This window comes from Nyctibius grandis, chromosome Z, assembly GCF_013368605.1.
Source record: "Nyctibius grandis isolate bNycGra1 chromosome Z, bNycGra1.pri, whole genome shotgun sequence".
Classification (NCBI taxonomy): domain Eukaryota; kingdom Metazoa; phylum Chordata; class Aves; order Nyctibiiformes; family Nyctibiidae; genus Nyctibius; species Nyctibius grandis.
Genome location: NC_090695.1, coordinates 9,610,441 through 9,635,165, shown reverse-complemented (window position 1 = coordinate 9,635,165; position 24,725 = coordinate 9,610,441). Strand labels below are relative to the sequence as shown.

The 24,725-nt window shown below is 47.8% G+C and overlaps 1 protein-coding gene across 1 annotated transcript; it reads left to right on the top strand.

The window, feature by feature from the left end:
• The first annotated feature begins 88 nt into the window (after nt 1–88).
• Nucleotides 89–22,926, top strand: LOC137675865 (unconventional myosin-VIIa-like). The gene is made up of 17 exons (XM_068422119.1): nt 89–205; nt 288–353; nt 437–567; nt 3,864–3,966; nt 7,609–7,711; nt 8,172–8,328; nt 8,674–8,776; nt 9,043–9,171; nt 10,413–10,521; nt 11,716–11,832; nt 12,272–12,372; nt 12,825–12,911; nt 13,086–13,151; nt 13,482–13,595; nt 17,424–17,489; nt 17,769–17,888; nt 22,816–22,926. Exons 1-17 carry the CDS (start codon nt 89–91, stop codon nt 22,924–22,926), a joined length of 1,800 nt encoding a protein of 599 aa, XP_068278220.1.
• Nucleotides 22,927–24,725: the final 1,799 nt, after the last annotated feature.

Sequence of the window (24,725 nt, the reverse complement as noted above, 5' to 3'; positions counted from 1 at the left end):
GCCCCGGCGGGCGGTCCCGGGGCGGAGCGGCAGAGGCCGGGGAGGCGGGCGGGCCGCGCGGCGGTGCGGGCGCTGGGAGCGGTCTGACATGGTGTCGGTGGGGGAGCGTCGCCCGCCGCCCGGGGACCTGGCGGCGCTGGCGGAGCTGGACGAGGCAGCGCTGCTGGGCGGGCTGCGGGAGCGGTTCTTGGGGCAGCAGGTCTACGTGAGTGCCGGGGGCCGGGGCCGGGCCGGGGCGGGGGGCGGCGGCGGGCGCTGGGCTGACGGGCTCTCCCCCTCGCCGCCAGACCGACGTCGGGGACATCCTCATCGCCGTGAACCCCTTCCAGCCCCTGCCGCTGTACGGGAGAGAGGTGAGTCCCCGCGGGCCCCCGCCGGCCGGGCCCCGCTGCTCCCACAGCCCCCTCGCCACCTCTCCGCCACCGCTTCCCCGCAGGTCTCCGAGCGGTACCGGTGCCACGAGACCGGCACGCTGCCGCCCCACATCTTCGCCGTGGCCAGCCGGGCCTACCACGCCATGCTGGGCCGCCGGGGCGGTGGGCCCCAGAACCAGTGTATTGTCATCAGGTGAGGGCTGGGCGGGCGGCCGGGCCGGGCTGGGGGCTCACCAGAGCCAGGCAGAGGTGGGGGTCCCGGGGGCGGCCAGCGAGCTCTCGCTGGGCTCTCCCCGCTGAAGTTTCAGGCGAAGCTCATCTCCAGTGCTGTTGGTGAGCCAAAACCCAGCTGCACTTGTGTCTCCATTTAGCCCGCACCAAGGGCTAAAGAATAACCGGTTGTTCTATCACCCAAGACCCCTCCCCGGCTGAGAAAGGGAATTGAGAAAAGGAGGGAGACTCATGGGCTGAAATTTAAACAGATTTCATAAAACAAGAAAACCAATATTGATACTAATACAAAAAACACAAGATTATACTTGGTTTGTAGAATGGTGGCAAGTTACTCTAGGGATAGAAATCATTGAGGAGAGGGAGGCAGAGGAGAGCAGAGCAAAGAGCCCCAGATCCCCAGCAAGCTTTCCCATTTATGGTGAACGTGATGTTGATGTTACAGAATACACCTATGGGCCAGCCTGGGTCAGCTGCCCTGGCTTACTGCTAATGGCCTTGGTCACCATACCACATCTGTCCACAAACTGAAACAAAATGTAACAGAAGATTGATTCTATAAATTTTATCCCTGCAAAACCGGGACAGCTGGCAATGCATCGCTCTTCCCAAACTGTCCCCTTTTCAGACAGGAGAGCGGGCAGATTGTGAACTGAGGTGTTGTGGCAAACAAAGCTGGCTTTTGTGGAGCAGCTCGGCTGCCAGTTCTGGTAACACAGCTAAATATGTTGGGTTTGCTCCTGGAGAGATGTGGCATTGAAAAGATTTAACCAGCTCGGGGGAAAGCCGTAGGGTGCTCTTCTTTGGCAAAACAACTCCCACTGTAACTGCTGTGATAAGTGTGATAAATAATGAAAGGAACCTCTTTTCCCAAAGTGGAGTTTCCCATGTATAACCAAAGAGCAGCAGAAAGAAAAACAGAAGCTTTTTTTGCCCAAGACCTTTGGGAATCTGGTCAGGGAAAATCTTATTGTTATGGGAAATTCTGTGCACTAGAAGGGAAAAAAAATGGGCTCGTGTAACCAAAGAACGTACCAGTCTCATGAGCATTTCACTCCATGATGTCACTGCTGTTCTGCTGAAACTGTGCAGGGCAGCAGATAGCATCAACTAGTACAGAAAGCCTCAAAAAGCATCAAATAGCAGAGAAAGCCTCCAACAGCATTGAGGAGAAAGCCTCAAACCACTGACTGCCTGTTCTGGGTATTGTAGAGAACAGTTTAAATGTCGCATCAGTTGAAATGTTAATTGCCAGCTTGTTTGATTTAATATTTCCTTCTGTATATTGGCCTTCTGATCATTTTGTCAGTATTTTCAGTCTACATGGTGTGGAGGTGACTTGCTGAATCACTGCTGAGTGTTCTGGTGGGACTGGGAGCTGATCCTGAGGGTCACTCGAGCCCCACTTATTTCTCTAGCCTGCAAGTTGTCAGTGCCTGTGCTTTTCATAAAGTGGTGGCCATGGAGTCAGCAGGTAGAAGAGGTGCTGCTGGTAGGGCTCTTAGGGTGGAGAACAGTCATAGTATTTGTCTTGGGAGATGGAAAACAAGAAAGAGTAACCTGTGGGCATTTCCCAAGAAGTCAGTGGTCTGATTGTTTTCTGCTAGCAGTTTGTGGTCCCTGAGGTGAGAGTCTGACCTACCTCTGTGCATCTTGCAACCCTATTAACTGGTCTGTGTGTTGCTCTCATGGGAAGTTCATGGTTTTGCTCTCTGTGAGTGGTGAAATGCTCATTAATAAGAGGCACGAGCAAAGTTGGGGCAGAGAGGGAGGAGGAAGTCACTCCTGTTAGACCACAGTTCATCAGATCAACATGGGAATGCACCAGGCTCTACTAGTCTTTGTGGTCTCTTTAGTCTCTCTAGCTTAGTCTGGGGGCTCTGGATGGCATGTTTTAGAGGCTGATATTGAATGCGGCAGCTGCCGCCATGTGATAAATGCTTGTTGCAATCAAGTTGTCCTGTGCTGTAAATTCTACTGGCTCCTCTTGCCTTCCAAATCCCAGCAGATGTTAATCACAGCCTGGGTATGCTGTGGTACAGCACCTGGGTCTCCTGGAGATGACTTTGCTTTTCTTCACAGCCTGGGGCAGTTACACACCTGCAGCTGGATAGTGTTTGCAGGACCTGGTGAAGCTGTTGTGCTTGTTGGAGGGTACAAGGACAAGCTTGAACCGTGGGTACAAGGACAAGCTGACTGATAGTGCTTTTGTGGAGGAAGGAAGTCACTGAAAACAAAAAAACCCCAATCTTATATACTGAGCAGGGGCACTGTCTGGATAGCATGTTCTTGACTGGCAAAATGGTCTTATTTCGTTTGTGCATATTCAGATGGCGATGGCCTGATCTGTTCTTGAGATCAGGTATCCATTGTACTATTTGAGGTATTTAGCCACCCATGACACATACTTGATCCCATGCACGGAGCCACTGGGAGCTACAAAGCAGTAAAGCCACACCAGATGCTCAAAGGTCGGGTGTGCAAACGGAGACCTGCCCTCAAGTATACCTTCTGCATTTCCTGCAATTTTTTTTTCTATGCATACGCTGAAGTTCTCTGCTGGTATGATGATGTCAGTCAAGGACATGTTGTCTCACTGATTGTACGTTCCCCCTCCCAGGACTGGGGAAAGTGCGCTTTCCAAGTGCTGCTTGTTTGACTTGGAGGTGGAGGTGCTGGGCACGCATGACAGCAGAGTGACGTGCACTGCCGCTGGGGTGTGTGCGCAGCTCTGTGGTGGTGTGGCCACGTTCTCAACCGGCTGATGCATGTGAATGTGTGAAGTGCCTGAGATTTGAGATTGCCGCAGTGTCTTGAGACCAGTACTCCGTTGTGGATATGAGATGGATGGGGCAAATCTCTTTGAAGAAAGAGGAAGCTGTCGACTCCAGCATATGTGAGGGAGTTGATGTATCAGATAACTTTTGAAGGAGGTTGTCTTCCACAAGTTAGATATATTTTTTCTTAAGAAGCAGAGCAAATGGTCTGTCCAGTGCACCCCATCCAGAAGTGACAGCTCGGAGTACAGATGTACTCCCTTGCAGATAGGGAAAAATTCCCCTGGGGAGGGATCAGGACCTCATGGGACCCACTGTGTAAAGCTGCAGTGTGAGTTTGTACTCACACATGCAGTTTAGATGAACAAGTTGTGAAACTCTTGGACAGGAGAGCACTCTCAAGTGATGGGACACTAGGGCATAAAGGACAGAACAACTATACTTTACAGCTGCTGGAATTTCCTTTGCTTTTTCTTGGCAGTGGAGAGAGCGGTGCAGGGAAAACAGAGAGTACGAAGCTATTGTTGCAGCACATAATGAACCTATGCAAAGGCAACTCGCAGCTGGAGCAGCAGATCCTTCAGGTAGGTCATTACAGGGTGGTACTTGAAGATGCAGAAGCAACACTGCTGCTCAGGAAGCCTGCTGATGTATCACCACTGGAAGTCAGGGAGCAAAACATAAGACGCATAAGAAAATAGTGGGTAAGGATGGTGAAATAGCTGCCCAGAAATTAGAAGCATTGATATGTCAGTAATTCTGTTTGCTGGGAATGTAGTGGTATCTTAAATCATAGAATCACAGAATGGTTTGGGTTGGAAGGGACCTTAAAGATCATCTAGTTCCAGCCCCCTGCCATGGGCAGGGACACCTTCCACTAGACCAGGTTGCTCAAAGCCCCATCCAGCCTGGCCTTGAACACTGCCAGGGAGAGGGCATCCACAACTTCTCTGGGCAGCCTGTGCCAGTGTCTCACCACCCTCACAGGAAAGAATTTGTTCCTAATATCTAATCTAAATCTCCCCTCTTTCAGTTTAAAACTGTTACCCCTTGTCCTGTCACTCCATGCCCTTGTAAAAAGCCCCTCTCCAGCTTTCCTGTAGGCCCTTCAGGTACTGGAAGGCTGCTAGAAGGTCTCCCCAGAGCCTTCTCTTCTCCAGGCTGAACAGCCCCAACTCTCAACCTGTCTTCACAGGAGAGGTGCTCCAGCCCTCTGATCATCTTCGTGGCCTCCTCTGGATTCACTCCAACAGCTCCATGTCCTTCTTCTGTTGGGGGCCCCAGAGCTGGACGCAGTATTCCACGTGGGTTCTCATGAGAGCAGAGTAGAGGGGCAGAAGCCCCTCCTCGACCCGCTGGCCACGCTGCTTTTGATGCAGCCCAGGATAGGGTTGGCTTTCTGGGTTGCAAGCGCACATTGCTGGCTCATGTTGAGCTTCTCATCAACCAACACCCCCAAGTCCTTCTCCTCAGGGCTGCTCTCAATCCATTCTCTGCCCAGCCTGTATTTGTGCTTGGGATTGTTCCGACCTGTGTGCAGGACCTTGCACTTGGCCGTGTAGAACTTTTTGTGGTTCACACGGGCCCACTTCTCCAGCCTGTCAAGGTCCCTCTGAATGGCATCCCTTCCCTCCAGTGTGTCGACCACACCACACAGCTTGGTGTCATTGGCAAACTTGCTGAGGGTGCACTCAATCCCACTGTCCATGTCCCCGACAAAGATGTTATAACAGGACCGGTCCCAGTACCAACCCCTGAGGAATGCCACTCGTCACTGGTGTCCTCTTGGACATTAAGCCATTGACCGCAGCTCTTTGAGTGCGACCATCCAGACAATTCCTTATCCACCAAGTGATCCACCCATCAAGTCCATGTCTCTCTGATTTAGAGACAAGGATGTCGTGTGGGACAGTGTCAAATGCTTTGGAGAAGTCCAGGTAGATGACGTCAGTCACTCTTCCCTTATCCACCAATGCTGTAACCCTGTCTTAGAAGGCCACCAAATTTGTCAGGCATGATTTGCCCTTAGTGAAGCCATGTTGGCTGTCACCAATCACCTTATTTTCCATGTGCCTTAGCATAGTTTCCAGAAGGATCTGCTGCATGATCTTGCCAGGCACAGAGGTGAGACTGACTGACCTGTTGTTCCTGGGTCTTCCTCTTTTTCCCTTTTTAAAAATGAGGGTTATGTTTCCCCTTTTCCAGTCAGTGGGGACTTTACCGGACTGCCACAGCTTCTCAAATATGATGGATAGTGGCTTAGCAACTTCATCCACCAGTTCCCTCATCAGGTCCCATGGACTTGTGTGCCTTCAGGTTCCTTAGATGGTCTCGAACCTGATCTTCTCCTACAGTGATAGAAATGATAGAAAGCTACTGCAATCATTATCATGTTCTCTGTGACAAGGGATTAGGGCATTTTTCTGAAATGGGGGAATGGGGGTTGCAGTCAATTAATCACACGTCTCTGCTGCTCTTTCCTCCTCACATTCTTCCCTTGCTCCATTGTGGGGTCCCTCCCACAGGAGAGAGTCCTCCACGAACTTCTCCAACATGACTCCTTCCCACAGGCTGCAGTTCTTCATGAACTGCTCCACCATGGGTCCCTTCCACGGGGTGCAGTCCTTCAGGGACAGACTGCTCCAGTGTGAGCCCTGCAAGGTGACAGAAAACCTGTTCCAACGTGGGCTCCTCTCTCCACGGGTCCACAGGTCCTGCCAGGAGCCTGCTCTGGGGCGGGCTTCCTATGGGGTCACAGCCTCCTTTGGGCTTCCACCTGCTCCATTGTGGGGACCTCAACAGGCTGCAGGTGGATATCTGCTCCACCATGGACCTCCATGGGCTGCAGGGGTACAGCCTGCCTCACCGTGGTCTTCACCATGGGCTGCAGGGGAATCTCTGCTCCAGCACCTGGAGCACCTCCTCCCCCTCCTTCTCCACCGACCTTGGTGTCTGCAGAGTTATTTCTTTCACATATTCTCACTCCTCTCCCTAGCGGCTGTTGAGCAGCGGTTTTTACCTTTTCTTAAATATGTTATCACAGAGGTGCTGCCAGTCTTGCCAATGGGCTCAGCTTTGGCCATCGGTGGGTCTGTCTTGGGTCCAGCTGGCACTGGCTCTGTCGGACACGGGGCAAGCTTCTGGCATCCTCTCACAGAACCCACCCCTATAGCCCCCGCCGCTACCAAAACCTTGCTATACAAACCTAATACACTGCTATGCTTTGGGCTCTGGAATGGCACGTTATTTCAGTGTGGTATCATCCACGGTGGATCCGAGGTGATTGCCTGTGCTCCATTGTGGGAATGTGGCATTGATATACTTGCTGGCTCTGCTTAGAGCTGTCTTGGGCTGCACCGCCAAGCTGCTTCTAACCTGAGCAGGTTGAGGAAGCAGGATAGCTGTGTTTGCTCAGCATAGTGCCTGGCCTAATGGACCCTGAAAGACTTGACTGGCAATGCTTGTAGCCAGCCTGCAATGCCTCCGTTGGAAGTTCAATTCAATCCAGGTGAGCTGCCCTTGGAAAACCTAGAGGTGATGGAGGAAATAATAGTCATCTTATTTGGTTCCTGTAGATATATTCAAGGGCTAAGTTAGCTCATTTGGGATTACAGTGTCATGCTGTAAAGCTATGTTCAGCAGGCTGCCCAGCATGTACCCTAAGGCATTGTTCTTCCAGTCAGCAGGCATGCTTTGCTCAAATACCGAAAAATTGTCATTTCACCTTGTTTGCATCCAGTTTTTACCAAGCTGGTCTAATCATTCTGTTAGTTTCTTTGTAATTCACTGTCCTGAGCCTTATGCTGTCTACAAATTTCAGTAGCTAAGTTACCATGTTTACATATACTGAGTGCCGTGTTTACCTTGTTTATTTTTGTAGCATAGCAGTGAAACAATCTAGTGATACCATGTCAGATGCTTTGTGGAAATCTGTTATATCAACCTTATCTTTTAACAAATGAGTCAATGATCTTACTGAGGTCAAATCACTTCGATTGTGCTTATTTTCAGTAATCTCATGCTGCTTACTCCTTGTTATATTTGTCTCTTTCAGTTCCTTTATCCAGGGTATGTTAAAATAGGTGCTCTTGGGTGCTCATGGAGAGGTTCCTATTCCAGCTGAATGATGAATAGTAAATGCTATTTAAAGTTTAAACTTTTCCAAGTAATTTAGATTGGATCACTTAATTTGAAGAATGCTTGTTCTGGTTGCTCACTTGTTTTAGGTAAATCCATTGCTTGAAGCTTTTGGCAATGCCCAGACTGTGATGAATGACAACAGCAGCCGCTTTGGAAAATACATACAGCTGCGTTTCCAGAAGAATACAGGTAAAGTCAAGGGCAGTTACTAGTTTGGGGGATGGTTAGGCACCGGAGAGAGTGGACTGAGTAGCCAGAACTTGTGGAGGGTGAAATTTTGACACCTGACTCTCTGTGGGAAGGGTGTGCAATTAAGTAGAATCTTAACAGCTGTAGGATAAGGCCTGGGTTTGAACGGTGTGGGAGTACAGGAAGGATATGGGGGTGACAATGCAAGTGAAGTATCAGTGATACTCTGTGGTGCCAGAAGCCTTGGTTGCTGCTAAAGGAGGTGAGCAGACATCTCTAAGATGATGGGAAGCATGAAGAAGGCCATTTCCAGGGTGCTGGGCAGCCTAGAGGGTGTTGCACACAAGAAAGTTATTTTTGACAGTTCCGTGCTCCTATCACCAAATAAGAGATGTGGGACAGCTCAGTCAGCTTCATGTCCCCAGGTGGAAAGTTTAACCTGTCACCTTCTTGTGTGCAGTGCGAGGTGCAAAGCTGAGTGAGTACCTGTTAGAGAAGTCACGGGTAGTGCAACAAGATACCGGGGAGAGGAATTTCCATATCTTCTACTACATGTTTGCTGGACTCTCTTCAGAGCAAAAGGAGATGTATGGGCTATTGGATCCTTCACTCTACAGGTACTTCAAAGGCAGACCCTAGTTTAGTCTTCATGATAGGGGGTGGAGGGGAAAGCAGCATAATGGAGCCTATGCCTCTGTCCTGTGGCTCTACCTGTGGAGCCTGGTACAGGTAAATAAATGAATGGAAGCTGGAGTGGGACCTGAAGGGAGCTACATGAAGAGACTCTATGGGTCATCATGGAAGCTGGGAGGTCTGGAGTCTCTTCTTTGTTGCATTACCTTGGAAAAGTTTCTTTCCCCTTCATGTCTCCACTGCTGCTTATCTGTTTTGTTCCTTTGGGGTAGGACTGACTTGCTGTGCTGATCGTGTGACAGTTTTGTATGGGATGTACACTTTCTCAGGTACATAAGCGGACGATTTGGTACACAGGATGTAGCTCAGCGCTGGAAGCACAAATACCAAGAGGTGTGCAATGCCCTTGACATGGTGGGCTTCCAAGAACAGGTCAGTTCTAGGGTCATTTAATTTCCATCTCTGCTTCCTGCAGGCATAGGGTTTCTTTCTGGCTGCTGTTTTGAGGCTCAGTCCTATCTCTCGCCTCTCTGGATTTTCCATGTTGCTTCCAAACCACCTGAGTCTGTCAGACTTTGTGTAGAGCCTTTTTCCACAGGCTGCCTGTGCCTTTCCCTCACCTCTCCGACTTCTGGGGCCTCCGTGTTGTCTGTGTTACACGCTGATAGGTTTTCAGTCACTCTTCTTGTGTGTTTTAGGAGCAAGTGGACATGCAGGCTATCTTGGCTGGTGTGTTGTCTCTGGGCAATGTGACCTTTGAGCCTGAGGAGAGCAATGGATCTGTAAAAGTGAGTGAAGCCTCCCGGGGATGGCTGAAGGCTGCAGCGGTGAGTCACAAGAAGAGCTGAAAAAAACCTTACGGATGTCATGCTGATTCTCACTGACAGTGTGACTGCAGGAGCTTCTCCTGCCAGAGATGGCAGAGGACGTTTCTGCCTCAGAGTGTGAAGACTCCTGAAGAGCAAGGAGTTTTTTCCAGAAATGCACAGTATGACCCCATGACTGCATTTGTGTTCACTACTATTCAAGCCCAAAGAGATACTTCCCAGCTTCTCTTTCTTGTGTGTCTAGAACCAGTGTCTTGCATATGGTGATATCACATGTGCCTTGTTGTCATCATATAATGCAATCTTTTTAATATCAAGCATTATACATTACTAAGTGTGATGATGCCTTGGAGAAATTCAGGTGTGCAGTATCTGAACGCTAGTTCTGTGTTTTCAACAGATCTTGTCCAAGGATACCACCTGAACTGCTATCAATTTTGGTTGGTTATCAGGAACTAAATGTTCTACTATTTCACATGGAATTATCACAGATTAAGAAGTATATATTCCCCAGGATCATTGCATTTTTATTACATGTGATGATACATTATCCTGTGTTTTTTTTAACAGTACAGAACAGGGAAGTATAACGTATTTCTGCCTTTTCTGTGTCTTTTTATTTTGACCTATTTGAAATCCCACCACCTTTGGTTTTTGGTTTCAATCCCATCTCTTTGCCTGTTTCCCTCCTACACCATACCTGAAACAACCACCTACATCTGTTCAGCAGCCAACTTCTTTTTGTCTTACTTCTTAAAGTCTGCTCCTTGTTTTTTGCCCACGGGAGGGGAATTCCTGTTAAAGCAACCACTGAGGGGTTCAGCTGTGTCTGAACTCCCTTGGTTTCCTGTCTCTTGTGGGTTCATGTGACTGTGGTGTCTTCTGAAGCTCAGATGTCTCAGCACCTGCACAGTCACCTCGGTGTGGTGCTGTTCAGTTAGTCATTAAACCACTCAGCAGGGACTGGTGTGGCTCCCAAAGAAGGTGAAAGGTGGCAGCACTGGGAGAGCAAAACAGAAGGTATTTCAGAGACAGTGCAAGAATGCAGATCTCAGAGCCCACATCTGACTCCAGCTCTGCGAGATGTTAACAGTCATACTTACCTTACAGCGGAGCTCAAAGGCCTTAATCTGAATCATGACCCCATTACACTGGGTGTGTCAAGACGCAAGGAGATACAATCCCCACAAGCAGAATAAGGGTTGACTATTGACTGTCCTCATCTATCTCCTCTCTCCCAGGGTCAGTTTGGAGTCCAAGAAGATGAACTTTTAAAATGCCTTATTTGTACGATGTCGGTGACCCGAGGCGAGCAGATTCAGCGTTTTCACACTCAGCAGCAGGCAGAAGGTAAGAAACATAATGAACCGCAGATGTGCTGGCTAGAAAGACTGACACGTATTTGATGGAAGGGTATGTCCACACATGTGCGTCTTGTTGGGAACAAAGATGTCTGTCTGTGCCGCTTCATTCCTCTTGCACAGAAGCAAGTATATCAAAGTTTATCTCTTTAGTCTCTTACTGACATGTAGGACCATGAATGCTGCTTTTGTTTGATCTCCAGGAGACTCCAGGGATCAAATGAGAAACCGAGGAATTAGTTTTGCTTTCTCCCTCAGTCCAGCCTAGAAGGAAGCTCTAGTTATTTGCACAAAAGAGGGGAAGGCTCCTGTTGCAGAGTGCTGGCAGTGTGCAGAGCTCCAGGTAGTAGATAGAGAAATAACTGAGAGAATGACTGAGATAGCACAGTATCAGGGAAGGAGTGAGATGAAAGCGGAGTGTGTTGAAGTAGCAAGCACAAGGTGTTATCTTCCCTTTCAATGAGAAAAGAAAATAATCCAAGATAATCTGCACAAAAAGGTTCAGTTAAAATAAAAGATTTTAAAAATAAATTAAAAAACCTTGAAATACCAGGATTTCTAGATTGTTGCTTAAAATAAATGAAAGAAAAACCTGAAAATGGGGAATTAGCTAGTTCTGTTTCCCAAATGTCTTCTCTTGCGTCTCTCTGGACAATAAAATATATATCTCCCATCATGCATTAGGTCATGTTGATTTGGTCTCCTTCCATCAGCTGCATCCTGCTCTTGCCTACAGCATTTAAACACTTTGCAGCTGTGGGCTGGGAGGAATAGAACCACTCAATTTCCCAAGTATAACTTGGAGCCTCTTTCTTGGTTTATCAGTGAGGGTATCCATACTCAGTAGACCTGCAGAGGGGAAAGAAGTTTCTGGATATTCTAAAAAGTGGCTGGACTTTTTTGGAAATGACATTTTCCATTTTAGGTGGTCTCACAAGTGCCCTAGTATGCCATATCTGATCTTGTAGAAAGAATGTGAAGATTTCAGAATGAAATCCTCTGTGTGAGCGTGGAGAGGGTAGGGATGATCAGACAGATATCTAATGTTCATCTGGTCTTTAAAATAGCTTCATAAACCAGTAGACACTGTTGCTAGAGGTGAATGTATTAAGCCAGCTTGTGTGCTGTGTTCCCTACTCTCCTTTGAGCCCTTCAGTGAGCTGCTGTTGTTCTCTCTGTACAGATGCTCGGGACTCCATTGCAAAGGTGGCATATGGCCGAGTATTTGGCTGGATCGTTTGCAAGATCAATGAGCTGCTGGCTGAGAACGTGGATCCTCAGGTGGAACTGAGGGAGATAGGTGAGTTCTGCCTGCCTTGCTCCTATCCTGTCCTCAGATGTGCATCCCTCAACCACAACAAGGAAAGGCACAATATGAGGTTTCACAGAGATTGCATGCAGGGATCCATCATCAAAGACATAATCATGTTGGATATACTAGTCAGCATCATGAAGTCTGTAGGGCCTTGGCTAGCTCTGAGCAGTTGGTTGGTCTTAAGCAACTGTGAGGCTGTAATTTTGGGGCACTCTGGCGTTGTAGAGGAGCCAGGGGTGGGAGTGGGGCTTCTCCTAGCCAGTTCTCCAAGGGGAGTTATGGGAGAGGTACCACTGGTGACTTGACTGGGATTTCCCTGTGCCACAAGAGCTGGATCACAGGAGATTTAGTTGTGTTTTGGGGTATGCAGCTATCTGCAGGGATGGTCTGCAGGTCCATGATGTGCTCATCTTCCCTCTTTTAGGTATCTTGGATATTTTTGGGTTTGAAAACTTTGCAGTGAATCGTTTTGAACAGCTTTGCATAAACTTGGCCAATGAGCAACTGCAGCACTTCTTCAACCATGTAAGTCTCTGTGAGTGATCTCACCTTGTGGGGTGGAGAAAGCAGAGCACTGATCTATGTGGTGTATGAAGGAGAGCTTGGGGAAAAACAGGTCTATTGCCTGGCAGGACAGAAATGGTGATTAGTGAAGCAGGGTAGAGAGCAGCAACCTTCTCTGCTGTGGCAGGGGAGCCACTAGGGCAGGGAAGGAAGAAGTAGAAGGGTCAAGCGGTAACCAAAGTTGGCAGAGCAGGGACACTTACACTCTGAAAAGTGTTCCTTCTTTATGTGCCAGCATGAGTGAGGGACAGGCTTACAGATGAGCATGCAGAACAGCAGTACCATCTCGGCCCTCTTATGCCATGGGTGAGAGAGCCAGGCCTCTGTCCCCTGTTCAGGGTGGGAAGGAAGATGTTCAGGGTGGTCTAACCAAGTCGTCTGGTTGCTCCAACCTCTTTTTTTCTCTGTTGCAGCACATTTTCCAGCTGGAGCAGGCTGCCTATAAGGAAGAAGAGCTGCCTTGGGAGACCATCACATTCAACAATAATGAACCCATTCTGGTGAGTGAGAGGACTGACAGAAGAAAAGTGCTCCATCCAGCCAAGAGAGGAGTCTTGCTCTTTCTGTCATGGGGAGGAGGGGCACCTGGGAAGAACCTCTTCAAAGGGTGGCTTAGCTGAGAGTGGATGCCCTGTACTGCTTTCGATATGTGTAATGTGTATCCTTTCCTGCAGAATCTGCTCCTGGCCAAGCCACTTGGGCTCCTGTCTCTTCTGGATGAGCAGAGTGCATTCCCTCAGGTATGCACAAGATCAAGGGCAGAGAAAATGGCGGGGGGGGGCGGGATGTAGCGATAAATACCTGGGTTGCAGAGAGAGCTCTTATGTTGGAGTGTGACTTTAAAGAGCAGGATGAACAGAGGTGTCCCCATGTGTGACTAATGAGACAGGACACCCACATCAGGGACAGTCTAGTGAAACTGGCATCCCCGTGGAGAGTCAGGGAGAGAGTACAGTACAAAACTGTTGCACAGCCAAGGACACTTCCAGCACTTTGTTTTGCTTCCATGTGCCCTGATCAGGTCTCTGTTGCAGACTTATCGTTTGATTATGAAATCTGCTTTCTTGCAGGCAACTGATAAGACTTTTGTGGATAAACTGAACAGCAGCTTCAAGGGGAATTTACAATTCCAGCCAAGCCGAGGCCGTGTTTTGGGCTTCAGCATCATTCACTATGCTGGGAAAGTATGTACTGTTTGCAGGAAGAATGCTATTGTGTGTAGGAGGAGTGAAATGTGTTGCTTGACAAATAAGGCTTTGATGTTAAGGAGTGTATGGTCCAATGATGGTATAACAGAAGCGATGTGTTCCCAGGCAGTTGCTTTCTAGGATTCCCTGGAATTTCAGTGGAAGGTATAGGAAGAGAAGACCCCTGAGGCACGTGGGGCTACCTCTGGGAAGCAAAGGCTATTAGAAGAATTCACTGTACTCATCATCATTCTATTGCAGCTCTAGTCTTAAAATAGTCCTTTATGAAATAAAAGCTCTGCACCCACTGTGCAGCACCAAAGGACAGTCTAGAGGTTTTACCTTTACCTATTGGATTCTAGAGCATAGCAGTGACTATTTTATTGCAAACACTGAGAAACACAGTGAGAGCAGCCAGGTAATGAATGTTTTGAAAGTGGAGGCACTTATTTATACATTCAAATGGTATCTAAGCAGCTTGGAGTTCAGGACTATTGCATGTAACCTTACTGCCACCAATTTTGAAAGCATTGGCCCAAATAGGTTGAATTAATTTGAGATAATTTGTGGAGCAGGAGCAGACATGATGATTCAGATCATTGTAATATGCAGTTTAGTAATCTCGTCTCACCACTGTTGACTAAGTTGTTACTTGTGACATTCTTTGTTACAAAAATTAGCACCTAACATAGAAAGGAGAGTGGCAGGCTGGAGATGAGAAAGGAAGGGAGCTTATGATCACTGCTGGCCTTAGTGACTTGCCCTTTTGGCTAGGTACAATATACTGCTGGGGGCTTTCTAGAGAAGAACAGAGACACCTTGCCAGCCAATGTCCGTGGGCTTTTCATCAACAGTGTCACCCCCTTGCTCAGTGTGCTGTTCACAGGTAAGTCCTTCTGCTATAATAGGGCATCCCACATGACTCAAGGCCCACCTTGGCAAGAGTTAGGTGTGGGGATGAGGCTCGTGTGCTATGAATGTGTTTCACAGCTAGCAGCCCCAGAGAGATTCTGGGAAGGGTGCACCCTGGAGTGGGGCTGCTGGCATATACAGAGCTGTCAGAGCTGTTCATTCCCCTCTGGAAAGCAAGGCAGGTTGTATCCTCTTCCAGAGAATTAGCCACTGCTCAGATGTCTTCCCTCAGATCAGATAGCCCATCTTCTCCAGAGCCAGTGCAGGACTGTCTCCACTGGCCCTTTCCATATGCTCTGTTCCCATCTAGAAATGAAGCTGGACAAGGTCATAGCTTCTAGCTCTTCACACTGAAAACAGAGTGCTGTAAAGCCACAAGCAATGAGTGTAGAGATTATCCTTTTCAAACATATTTTGTTTTTCAGGTACAACTTGTTATGGTCATGCATTATTTCTCTTCCACCACTACACTCCCTTTTTTGCAGTTATTGATAAGCCCTCAGAGTCTCCCAGGCTTCTATGAAAGTAAACATTTAAAGAAAAGTCAGGTGGATGCTTCCTTGGAATCTGTCTGTCTGAACACAGTGCTTCTGGTGCAGAATTTTTTTTTTTTGTCCTGTTCAGTCCGTGCCACTTTCTGGGATTTACAAGTAACTGATGAATTTCATTTCTGTTCTCCACTGTGTTTTTCAGCTCTTCTGCTCAGGAGTATCTTTCTTCATTACTACTTCCACAGTATTACTGAAGGTACTTAGTCTAGTCCCAACCCTTTGAAGGTTCATGAACAGCAGAGATAACCTGTTCTCAGATTGCTTGTCCAGTCCTGGGCATGTGGCTCTAGGTGGCCCTGCTGAGCCAAGGGGTTGGCCCAGATGACCTACAAAGGTCCCTTCCAACCTCAACCATTCTGTAATTAACATGAGACTGTTACATCAAGGGTGTGCAAGACTGTCATTAGATCCTTCAGCAAATTCAACTCCCCTGAATTTCACGGAATCACAGAATGGTTGGGGTTGGAAGGGACCTCTGGAGATCATCTAGTTCAACCCCCTGCCAAAGCAGGGTCACCCAGAGCACGTTGCACAGGGTCGTGTCCAGGCGGGTTTTGAATATCTCCAGAGAAGGAGACTCCACACCCTCCCTGGGCAGCCTGTTCCAGTGCTCTGTCACCCTCAAAGTAAAGTGATTTTTTCTCATATTCAGATGGAACTTCCCATGTTTCAGTTTGTGCCCGTTGCCCCCTGTCCTGTCGCTGGGCACCACTGAGGAGAGTCTGGCCCCATCCCCTTGACACCCGCAGTTAAGGTATTTCTAAGTGTTGATAAGATCCCCCCTCAGTCTTCTCTTCTCCAGGCTAAACAGCCCCAGCTCCCTCAGCCATTCCTCATAAGAGATGCTCCAGTCCTCTGATCATCTTTGTACCCCTCTGCTGGACTCTCTCCAGTAGTTCCTTATCTTTCTTGAACTGGGGGGCCCAGAACTGCACACAGTACTCCAGGTGTGGCCTCACTAGGGCAGTGTAAAGGGGGAGGAGAACCTCCCTCGGCCTGCTGGCCACACTCTTCCTAATGCACCCTAGGATACCACTGGCCTTCCTGGCCACAAGGGCACATTTTTGGCTCATGGTGAACTTTTCATCTTGTCACTGAATTAGTTTTAAGCTGTCTGACTTTATATAGCCTCCCGTCTTGACTGCTGTAGGTGAGCTTCCCATTTGCTATCTCTACTACTTTTCTGTGTTGTTAGGTGCCCATTGATGATATTTCTTTTGAAGGTCATTTAAGGTTGCTCAATAACCTGATTGCCTTGTCTTCTCAGTGGCAGAAAATAATATTGCCTGCATTGTATGCTTCATATATTTGCATTTTCTGCTCCCTTTCCTTAGCTCTTTCCTTGTATTTCCACATGGTGAAACTGAACGCTCTGTCTATGATTCAGTATTTTTTAGGCAGACTTGTGTGTGAAGCGAGGTTTCACACAGAATCAGCCAGGTTGGAAGAGACCTCAGGGATCATCGAGTCCAACTGTTGCGATCATAGAGTCCAACCCTTGCCCTGACACCACCCTGTCAACTAGACCATGGCACTAAGTGCCATGTCCAGTCTTTTCTTAAACACATCCAGAGATGGTGACTCCACTACCTCCCTGGGCAGCCCATTCCAATGTCTAATGACCCTTTCTGTAAAGAAATTCTTCCTGATGTCCAACCTGAACCTCCCCTGGCGAAGCTTGAGGCTGTGTCCTGTTGTCCTATCGCTGGTTGCCCGGGAGAAGAGGCCGACTCCCACTTCACTACAACCTCCCTTCAGGTAGTTGTAGACTGCAATAAGGTCACCTCTGAGCCTCCTCTTCTCCAGGCTAAACAACCCCAGCTCCTTCAGCCGTTCCTTGTAGGACAGACCCTCCAGACCCTTCACCAGCTTGGTCACCCTCCTCTGGACTCTCTCCAACACCTCAACATCTTTCTTGAAGTGCGGGGCAGTTTGAATGTTTAGATATGGTTGCTTGCAGGTAAAGGTACAAAATTAACTATTGTCTCTGTTCTTCCAGCCACTGTCTCCAGGACAGGGACACTGATGCCTCATGTGAAAGCCAAGGTATTGCACTTCAGGTCCACATGGCAATTGATAAATGATGGCATAGTTACCTGATATTTATTATTTGAGAAACAGGCTGAAAATGAGAGCAGACAGAAATCAGTTCAAAATAAGAGCAGACAGCAATCTGCTTGCAACAATTTCTCCGTTGTTTTTTACCGGCTTTTCTGCTTGCTTCTGCTGATACGTTTAACTTGTCTTCCCTCCTGTGAAATGCATTCTCTCGCCTTTTTGCCATCTGCCTTCCAGCAGAGCTCTTTGGATGGCAATCAAGCACTTCTTCCAGGGGTGATCTTTTGTTTGGGTCTGGTTTCAGGTCATACCAGGAGCAGATGACAAGTTCAACAGCACTCGAAAACAGTCTGTCGGAGCTCAGTTCCGGGTAAAGTATTGCTGCCCTGCAGTGCCCCTTGAGATGAGTGCAGTGATATTTTAGTGAGAGCTTCCAGGCTGCTAAGCATAAGTAAAGCATCCAGCATGTAGACAGAGTTTTTTCTGGGTGCCAAGAGCAGCTGGTCACAGTGGGAGTGACCCAGTCGTTATCAGAGCCTCAGAAGTTGCTGTGGGGTGGGAAAACAGTTCTTGCTGCAGGATATTGTATGCTGGGCTCCTGACAGTGCTTTGGCTTGCTGGACTGTTGATCTTTCTCTGCCCTTGCCAGCATTCCCTGATGGTGCTCATGGAGAGAATGTATTCTGCCAACCCGCACTTTGTGCGCTGTATAAAGCCCAACAGCCAGAAGGAGCCAGGTGTGGTGGACAACCAGGTGGTGCTGCTGCAGGTGAGGAACAGCAGTGTCCTTTACAGGTAATTCTGCCACGTCTGCCCATGTGGGGAGAGCTGAAAGGTGACTGGTCTGAGTCTCTCCTTGCAAGAGAAAGAGTGGGCACACTTTTTGTGCATGCGAAAGTTCTGGGTACTTCGTTGGTTTTGTGTCACAGACTGATAGGTCCAGGTTTTGCAATCCTAGTTCTCTTTCAAGAGAGATCTGCTTGTCGAGCACTAGGATCTCCTGGATGGGGACTGGTACAGACAATACTCCAGAAAAAAATGATGCTTCCTGGAAGAGACTGTTCTCACCCATCAGCCAGGGCAACTCTGAATAGGAGCCAAGATGGGATCACTTTGATAGGAGCTGAAATGTGCTGATATGTCTTTGGATATTGTGTCAGGTCTGAGATCCAGACGCTTTAAAGAATACTGAAAATTATTAGAAGAGTTCAGAAAGTTCTGTGGCCTGTTTAATGTATATAAGGAAGGATAGGATTAAGAAGAAAGTTCATCTGTGCCTCAGAGTACTTCTTTGTCCAGATTTGGAAGTAAAAGGCTATTCCCTAAGAGACAGAGGCAAAACAGTACCCATGGTTGGAAGGCGAAGTTATTTCAGTCATTGGGTTTTATGGTTTCCAAGTTCTAACTGAGAGTGGTTAATCATCAGAGTTACAGGATGTGGTAAATTCAGTCTTTAACCAAGGAAGCATTTTCAGAAAGAATCTTTTTCATTTTGAACTAGAGAAGTTTAGGCCTGAATGAAGGCATTTCTGGCTGCAGAGGAACAAACTGATGTCCTAATGACCTGTTTCTGTTTGTTTCTCTGATCCTCTTTGTGGTGCTGCTTCAGCTCCGGTACAATGGACTGCTGGAGACAATCCGTATCCGAAGAGATGGTTTTTCCTGGAGACCCTCATTTGAGGAATTTGCTGAAAGGTTTGTTAAAACCTCTGTATGTTCCTTGTTAGATATTGCTAGGGAAGCAACCCTGGTGACCACTTATGGGGAAGGAGTGAAACAGCCTCTTTAATGTTCATGTGCCTGAGATCATGGGGTTGTTTGCTGTGGGAGGCAGAGTGGGAAAGACAGTGATTTATTGTTGTTTGCTGTAAGGGTGACATGGATCAGCTCAGCACACCAAGGATGTGGCTCTTACCTTGCTGTATTGGTTTGTTTTTCACAGATATGGAATTCTTCTAGTTAAACCAGATGTTTCCCTCACAAAAGAAAGGTAGGAACCCTTCCTTTGTTACATGCAGTCCGGTTTGTTCTTCAGAGACTTTTGCTCTCAGAGTAGCATAGCAAACTGATTAAAAGGAACAAAATTCTTCACAGAGAATTTCTGTGAAATTCTCTGATTTTCACAGAATCACAGAATCAGCTAGATTGGAAGAGACCTCTGGGATCACCAAGTCCAACCTTTGACCCAACACCACTGTTTTGTGGTGATGGGGAACACAAATCCCTAGGCAAGGACAGTTAGTGTTTAAAACCCATTTGATACAATGATGAACGAAATCTTTCTTGGATTGCTATGTAGCAATTCAATTCAATTACTGTAAAGCCTTGCTATGCTGTAGAGTGAGAAATGGCTAATGTTCTCAGTTTAGGGAGTCACAATAATGGTCAAGGGTGTCCACTGAACTCAGTATGGCAGGGGCTCAGCACAGTTGCCAGATGCCTCTCTAGGCTTTTCCTGATGGCCTCATGGGAGAAGAAGAAGGTAAAGACAATGCTGAGCAAGCAGCCAGCACTGAATGTCTCCCAGCCTAGAGAGGATGTTCCTGGTCCAAGAATTTTTTATATGTACTAGCATAACATACCCCCAGCACTTTCAGATCCTGACCGTTCCTTACACACATAAATGTCCCTCCAGCTCTGCAGTCTCTCCCTGTCAGCTTTTTACTTCCTACATCTGGGGCAGCAACTCCCCATCTCTGCTTTTCCACTTCCCCAGTCCCTCCTTCCTGCCATGGCCAATTGTGACTGATAGTGAAAATGAAGCATGTAGGGCAGCCAGCTGTTTTTGTGTGTGTGTGTGTCTCTTAAGAAAAGGATTTGAATGTTCTCTTGGAAAAGTTCTTTTCTGGCAGTAGCTCCTCCAGCCTTCACAGAGCTTCCTTGAAGTTACTGATGATACTGAATTATAAGCAGTGCGAACCCAGTTGAGACCCAAGTCAACAGACAATCTCATGGGTGAAAGAAAGATGATGGTAGACAGGCAGCACGGTGTGTTTTCAGACACAAAAATCATAGGATGCTTTTGAGAAAAGAATTACCTTGGATATAGATTCTGGCACAGTGGAAGCTGGCTGAGACAGCAAAGCAGAAGTGGTTTTCCTTCAATGTGAGGTATTAGCAAAAAGTGCCACTATGGTTTCACAGCCTGGATTTGCAGGCAGAGGGAGGAAGCTGTCTGTGTGATGCAGCTAGAGTATTGCTTTCAGTTCCAAGTGTTGGTGAATCTTTCTGAATGACCCAAATTTTATCACTAGAGTCTGCAAAATGAAACTGGAATTGGAAAACAGACTTTCTCCCGGAAGTCTTGCTGTGCTGATCTTGCAACTTGTGTGCTCCAAAGAGCTTGGAAATGAAATGAGAAAAAGCAGTTCTGAGAATAAAACGGGCTCTGCAGAATTGCCTTCCAGGGAGTTGGAGGGAAATCTGCCTCTAGGAAAATGGTTTGCTGATGTTCCCGAGTGTGATCCTAGCTGTACCTCAGGGAGCACTACAGAGTGACAGCCAGTTACTGAATGTGATCGGGTGACAGGGGACAGAGAGTGTAATGCAGAATCATTGAGGCACTTTCTGCACCTAAAACCACTGGCTGCCTGGTGTTCACTTTGGGTGGAAAATTATTTATTTCATTTTTTTCCTCTCTTTCAGCTGCTTGGAGATACTGCAAAGTACAGAGCTGACAGGCTGGATATGTGGGTAGGTGTGGATCAGTGTTGCTGGGAATGAGGGGTCTGAACTGCAGAGACTTTGTACGTGTAGACTGTTTTCTGGTTCTGTTCAGGGAGAACTTTCTGGCTGTAGGAAAGGCCTGTCCAAAGGATGAATGGATGCAAGTTTAGACAAACTGTTTCTCAGTGCTTCTTTTTCTCTCCAACTTCTCAGGAAGTCACGACTTTTCTTCAAATATTGGCACCAGGAACAGTTGGCAAAGTATGTGGAGCGACTGGAAAGAGCAGCAGTTGTCATACAGAAAGGTGAGCACTGGGGCAGAACAGTTCTTCAACTCTGATCTCATACCAGGGCAAGGAAAAACTTTTCTCCTGTCCCTGCTCCACCATTGCACCTTTGCAGATGACAGAAAGGCAGTCCAGGCGCCACCTCCATGTCAAGGTCCTGCGGGGTCAGAGTGCTTATTGCAAATGTCCACCTCCTCAGTGCTCATCCTCAATCAGGGAGAGCCATCAGGCAGTGTGAGCCTTGGAAAGGGAAAGCACGTGCACACGAGATCTGAGCTGAGTAGGGCAGGCATATGATTTGGCTGTATCCTGAAGATCTGGGTAACCATCCTCTGAAGTGAGGGCTTGTTTGTGAGTAGTGTTGAACTGAGGAGAACAAAAAGAAAAGTGAGGCAGATCTCATCCCTACTTTCAGAGACAGGCAGAAGGGGATAAAGTTTTGTTTTGATGTGTTTTGGATACTGCTTTCCAGGTAGTGTCTGCTCTGACAGCCTGTTTCTCCAGAGCAGGCACTGTGGGCAGTTTGGTACTTCCCTCTGCACAGGCTCCATGAGGACTGTTCAACCAGGAGGAGGAGACTGTCACCCTGCGTGGTGCCTCTCTGTTGTACTTCTCTTCTGTATGGGTTGTTGCACTGCTGAAGCATCTGAGCAGCTTCCAGCTATGCACCGTGCAGTATGACAAACATCAGACTGTCACATGCTGTGCCTTGTTCTCATCAGTGGGGAAGATGTGTGGGTAGTGGGAAATGAGGGAGTGCGGCTTTCAGTTCATGTGCTTTAGTACCTGGTAGAGTAGGCGGGATACTGCAATGTCTCTAAAGCTCCTGATGAACCCTGTGATGGCTGCTTATAGGAAAGGTTATCCTGTGGGCTGATGCCAAGGAAATCCCGTCTCCTGCACGGAAGAGCTTTGTTTTTACTGAGTAGTGTCTGAAGGCTACTGGGGAGATAGATGATTAACAGACGCCTTTCTGTGAGACTTTGGCTTTTAGGTATCCCGTGCTTTGGCATTAGAGAGGAGAGCTTAGATCTGTAATTTGATTTTTTTAAATCCATGATCTGGCAGCTTAGAGAGTAGAAGACAGTTCTCACGTGGTTTTGACTGCCTGCTCAAGCAGAGTCTGCATTGCTCTTTATTAACGTGATTGAAGTGTTGAGGGTTTTCCACTGGGTGAAGGAATATCACGCAGTGTGCTTCCCCCAGGGAGTGACAAAGGCATGATGAGCATTTTTTTTCTAACTACAGCTTTTCTCTGAACAGTTTTCAGGGGATTCAGATACAGGAAGAGGTACCTAAAACTGGTGGCTGAGCTGAGAGCTCAGGCACAGCGACTACAAGAGGAGGCAGAGAGAGAAAGAAGCCGGCAGCTGGCGGTGGAAGCAGAGGCACAGAGTGAGTTGTTCCCACTCCCACTGCCCCTGTGTGTGGCCACTCACCTCGAAGTGCTGTAAGCTCCAGGTGATGATGGCCTGCCCTCGGCTTTCCTGGGGCTGGAGGCTCCACCGATCTGGTGGGCAGGGAGGTGCCGGTGTTTCTGCCTTTTGAAAGCGTGGCTTTTTCTGTGGGGAGCAGAAGCAGCGTGGGGAAGGTCGTTTGCCTGGCTGTGTTGGGAGGAGTGCCAAGCTGTGTCTTTCCCACACACTTCATGCAGCAGAGCCTTTCCCTATCCTGGGCACATGGAGAATGGATCTCGTGGATCTTGGACACTGGATTTCATCTACTTCTTTCCTCTTGTTGCAGAAAGAATCTCCCTTCCAGTCCCCATGCCGCGAAAGAGGCGCCCTCAGCCTCATCCCCATCCTCCTGATAAACTACCACAGCCACCAGTGCCACGGCCACGCAGCAAACTAACAGAGGTAGTGGTATTGGCTCTGCTTGGAGCCCCTCAGACAGTTGTGCTGGTTCCCTGCTCCTTCCACCTTCTGCATGCACATGTTCTCCTGCATGTGGTCCCAGGAGAACACTGTCGTTCTTATTATGAGAAGTGAGAGAGTCCTTTCCTACTGTGGTTAGTTAGAAAAGTGTGGTCAGGACCTTTGAGGAACTGAAAGCAGTATTTGCTAGTATGCAACTGATCTTGTCCTAAAGGACTCAGGAATGGGGTCACTACCAAAATGATCCCTTCCAAGGTCCCCTGCCTTTGACCTTGCGTTCAAGCCCACTTTCCCCTTCTCCCCACTTTCAGTCCACTCCTTTCGATAACTTCTTGGACCCTTCTGCAACTCGCCCTGTTCTGGGGACAGACGAACAGACTGGAGAAGAGGCAAAAATGAGGAAACTCAAGAGAGGAGCAACTCTTCGCTGGTTCAAAGAGACACAGGCCCAGAAGGTCATGCAGGATGATGGGGCCTTTCCAAGCTGGCTGCATGGAATGATCAGCCGAAGGTGAGCAGGCTGGACACAGTGGCTGCAGCTTGGGCTGTGGCAGGCAGGCAGAAGCTGCTGTGTCCTTAGGAGGACTGCATAGGTTGGATATGCCAGGATTTGCCTCCTTAAGGAATGGGAGTGACCTGCAAAACCTTTCACTTTTAGTCTGTGAGCTTCAAACCCTTAGGAGGAGGCTTGGAGCTCCCCACCACAGGATGCAAATGCTGAAACTTTACATGGGTCCTGGGAAAGACTGTTGAAACTTATAGGAAAGAAGTCCACTGCAGGTTCCTGAATACAGATCCTGTGCAGGAGGGGCAGGCTTGGCAAGTACTTGAAGAGGAAATACATGCATGTGTTTACCCTGTTGTGGACCGTTTGCAGAGACGTGATATGGAATGACAATGGACTTTTGGTCTGACTCATTATGACTGTTCTCATATCTCTCAGCTTAGGTCAGGAGGAGACCTCAGTTTACAGCAAGAGGATATAGAATTCAGTGTACATTTATTTTAAAAGAGTATTAAGAGGGGCTTTAGTGATACCCAATAGCAAGATTCCCCTAAATCCCACAGAGATGGGAAAAGGAAGGCTTTTTGTTGATGCCTCTGCCCATCTAAGGAACATGCAGCATAGGTGAAATTTAGATTCCTTCAGGCTGGGAGAGACATCCACAAAGCCCTGCCTTATGGAGCTGTTTACAAGATTGTGAACTCTCAAGCTTTTTTTGGGAAAACCTTTATTTAAATGCTTGAAATTTTGCTACTGGGGACGCCTTGCACTTCTCTCTCTTGGCTGAGCCAAGCACTACTTTCCAAGCAGCGTGATAATCACAGAAATGCTGATTATGCCAGTGATCGGATAGGAGCAAGACAGTGGGGTTAGCAGATAGACATCAGAATTTCTAGCTGTAGTCTCCCCTGTGTGCAAATTAATCTGTGGTGCTGCATGCTTGCTAACTGCCAGTGTCCCTTATTTGGTGGGACTTGTGTGTGGGCATTGCTGCCAAGCGTGACTGTCATTTGAACACCCTTATCATCTTGTTCCAGTTTGTAACTTTTTTCTGTTAAAGCTGCAAGTCTCCTTCAGTCTTATTAGATCACAAGTTCCTGGATTTTGCCAGTTTATCAGTGTGAATGTTACTCAAACACATTATACAGCACGTTAGCTTAGTAAAGGACACTACAATAGCTGTCAGCTCCCTGGTAGCTGCGTGTTTTTCTATTTTTAAGATAATTAACAAGGCCCCCACCTGCATTAATGCTTTTGTCTACAGATCCAAG

Excerpts from the sequence above, each read along its gene's own strand:
- LOC137675865 (XM_068422119.1), top strand. The coding sequence starts at position 89 with ATGGTGTCGGTGGGGGAGCGTCGCCCGCCGCCCGGGGACCTGGCGGCG. Across the intron at positions 17,490-17,768 it reads CTGTCGGAGCTCAGTTCCGG|CATTCCCTGATGGTGCTCAT; the intron begins GTAAAGTATTGC and ends TGCCCTTGCCAG. Across the intron at positions 17,889-22,815 it reads ACCAGGTGGTGCTGCTGCAG|AAAGAATCTCCCTTCCAGTC; the intron begins GTGAGGAACAGC and ends CTCTTGTTGCAG.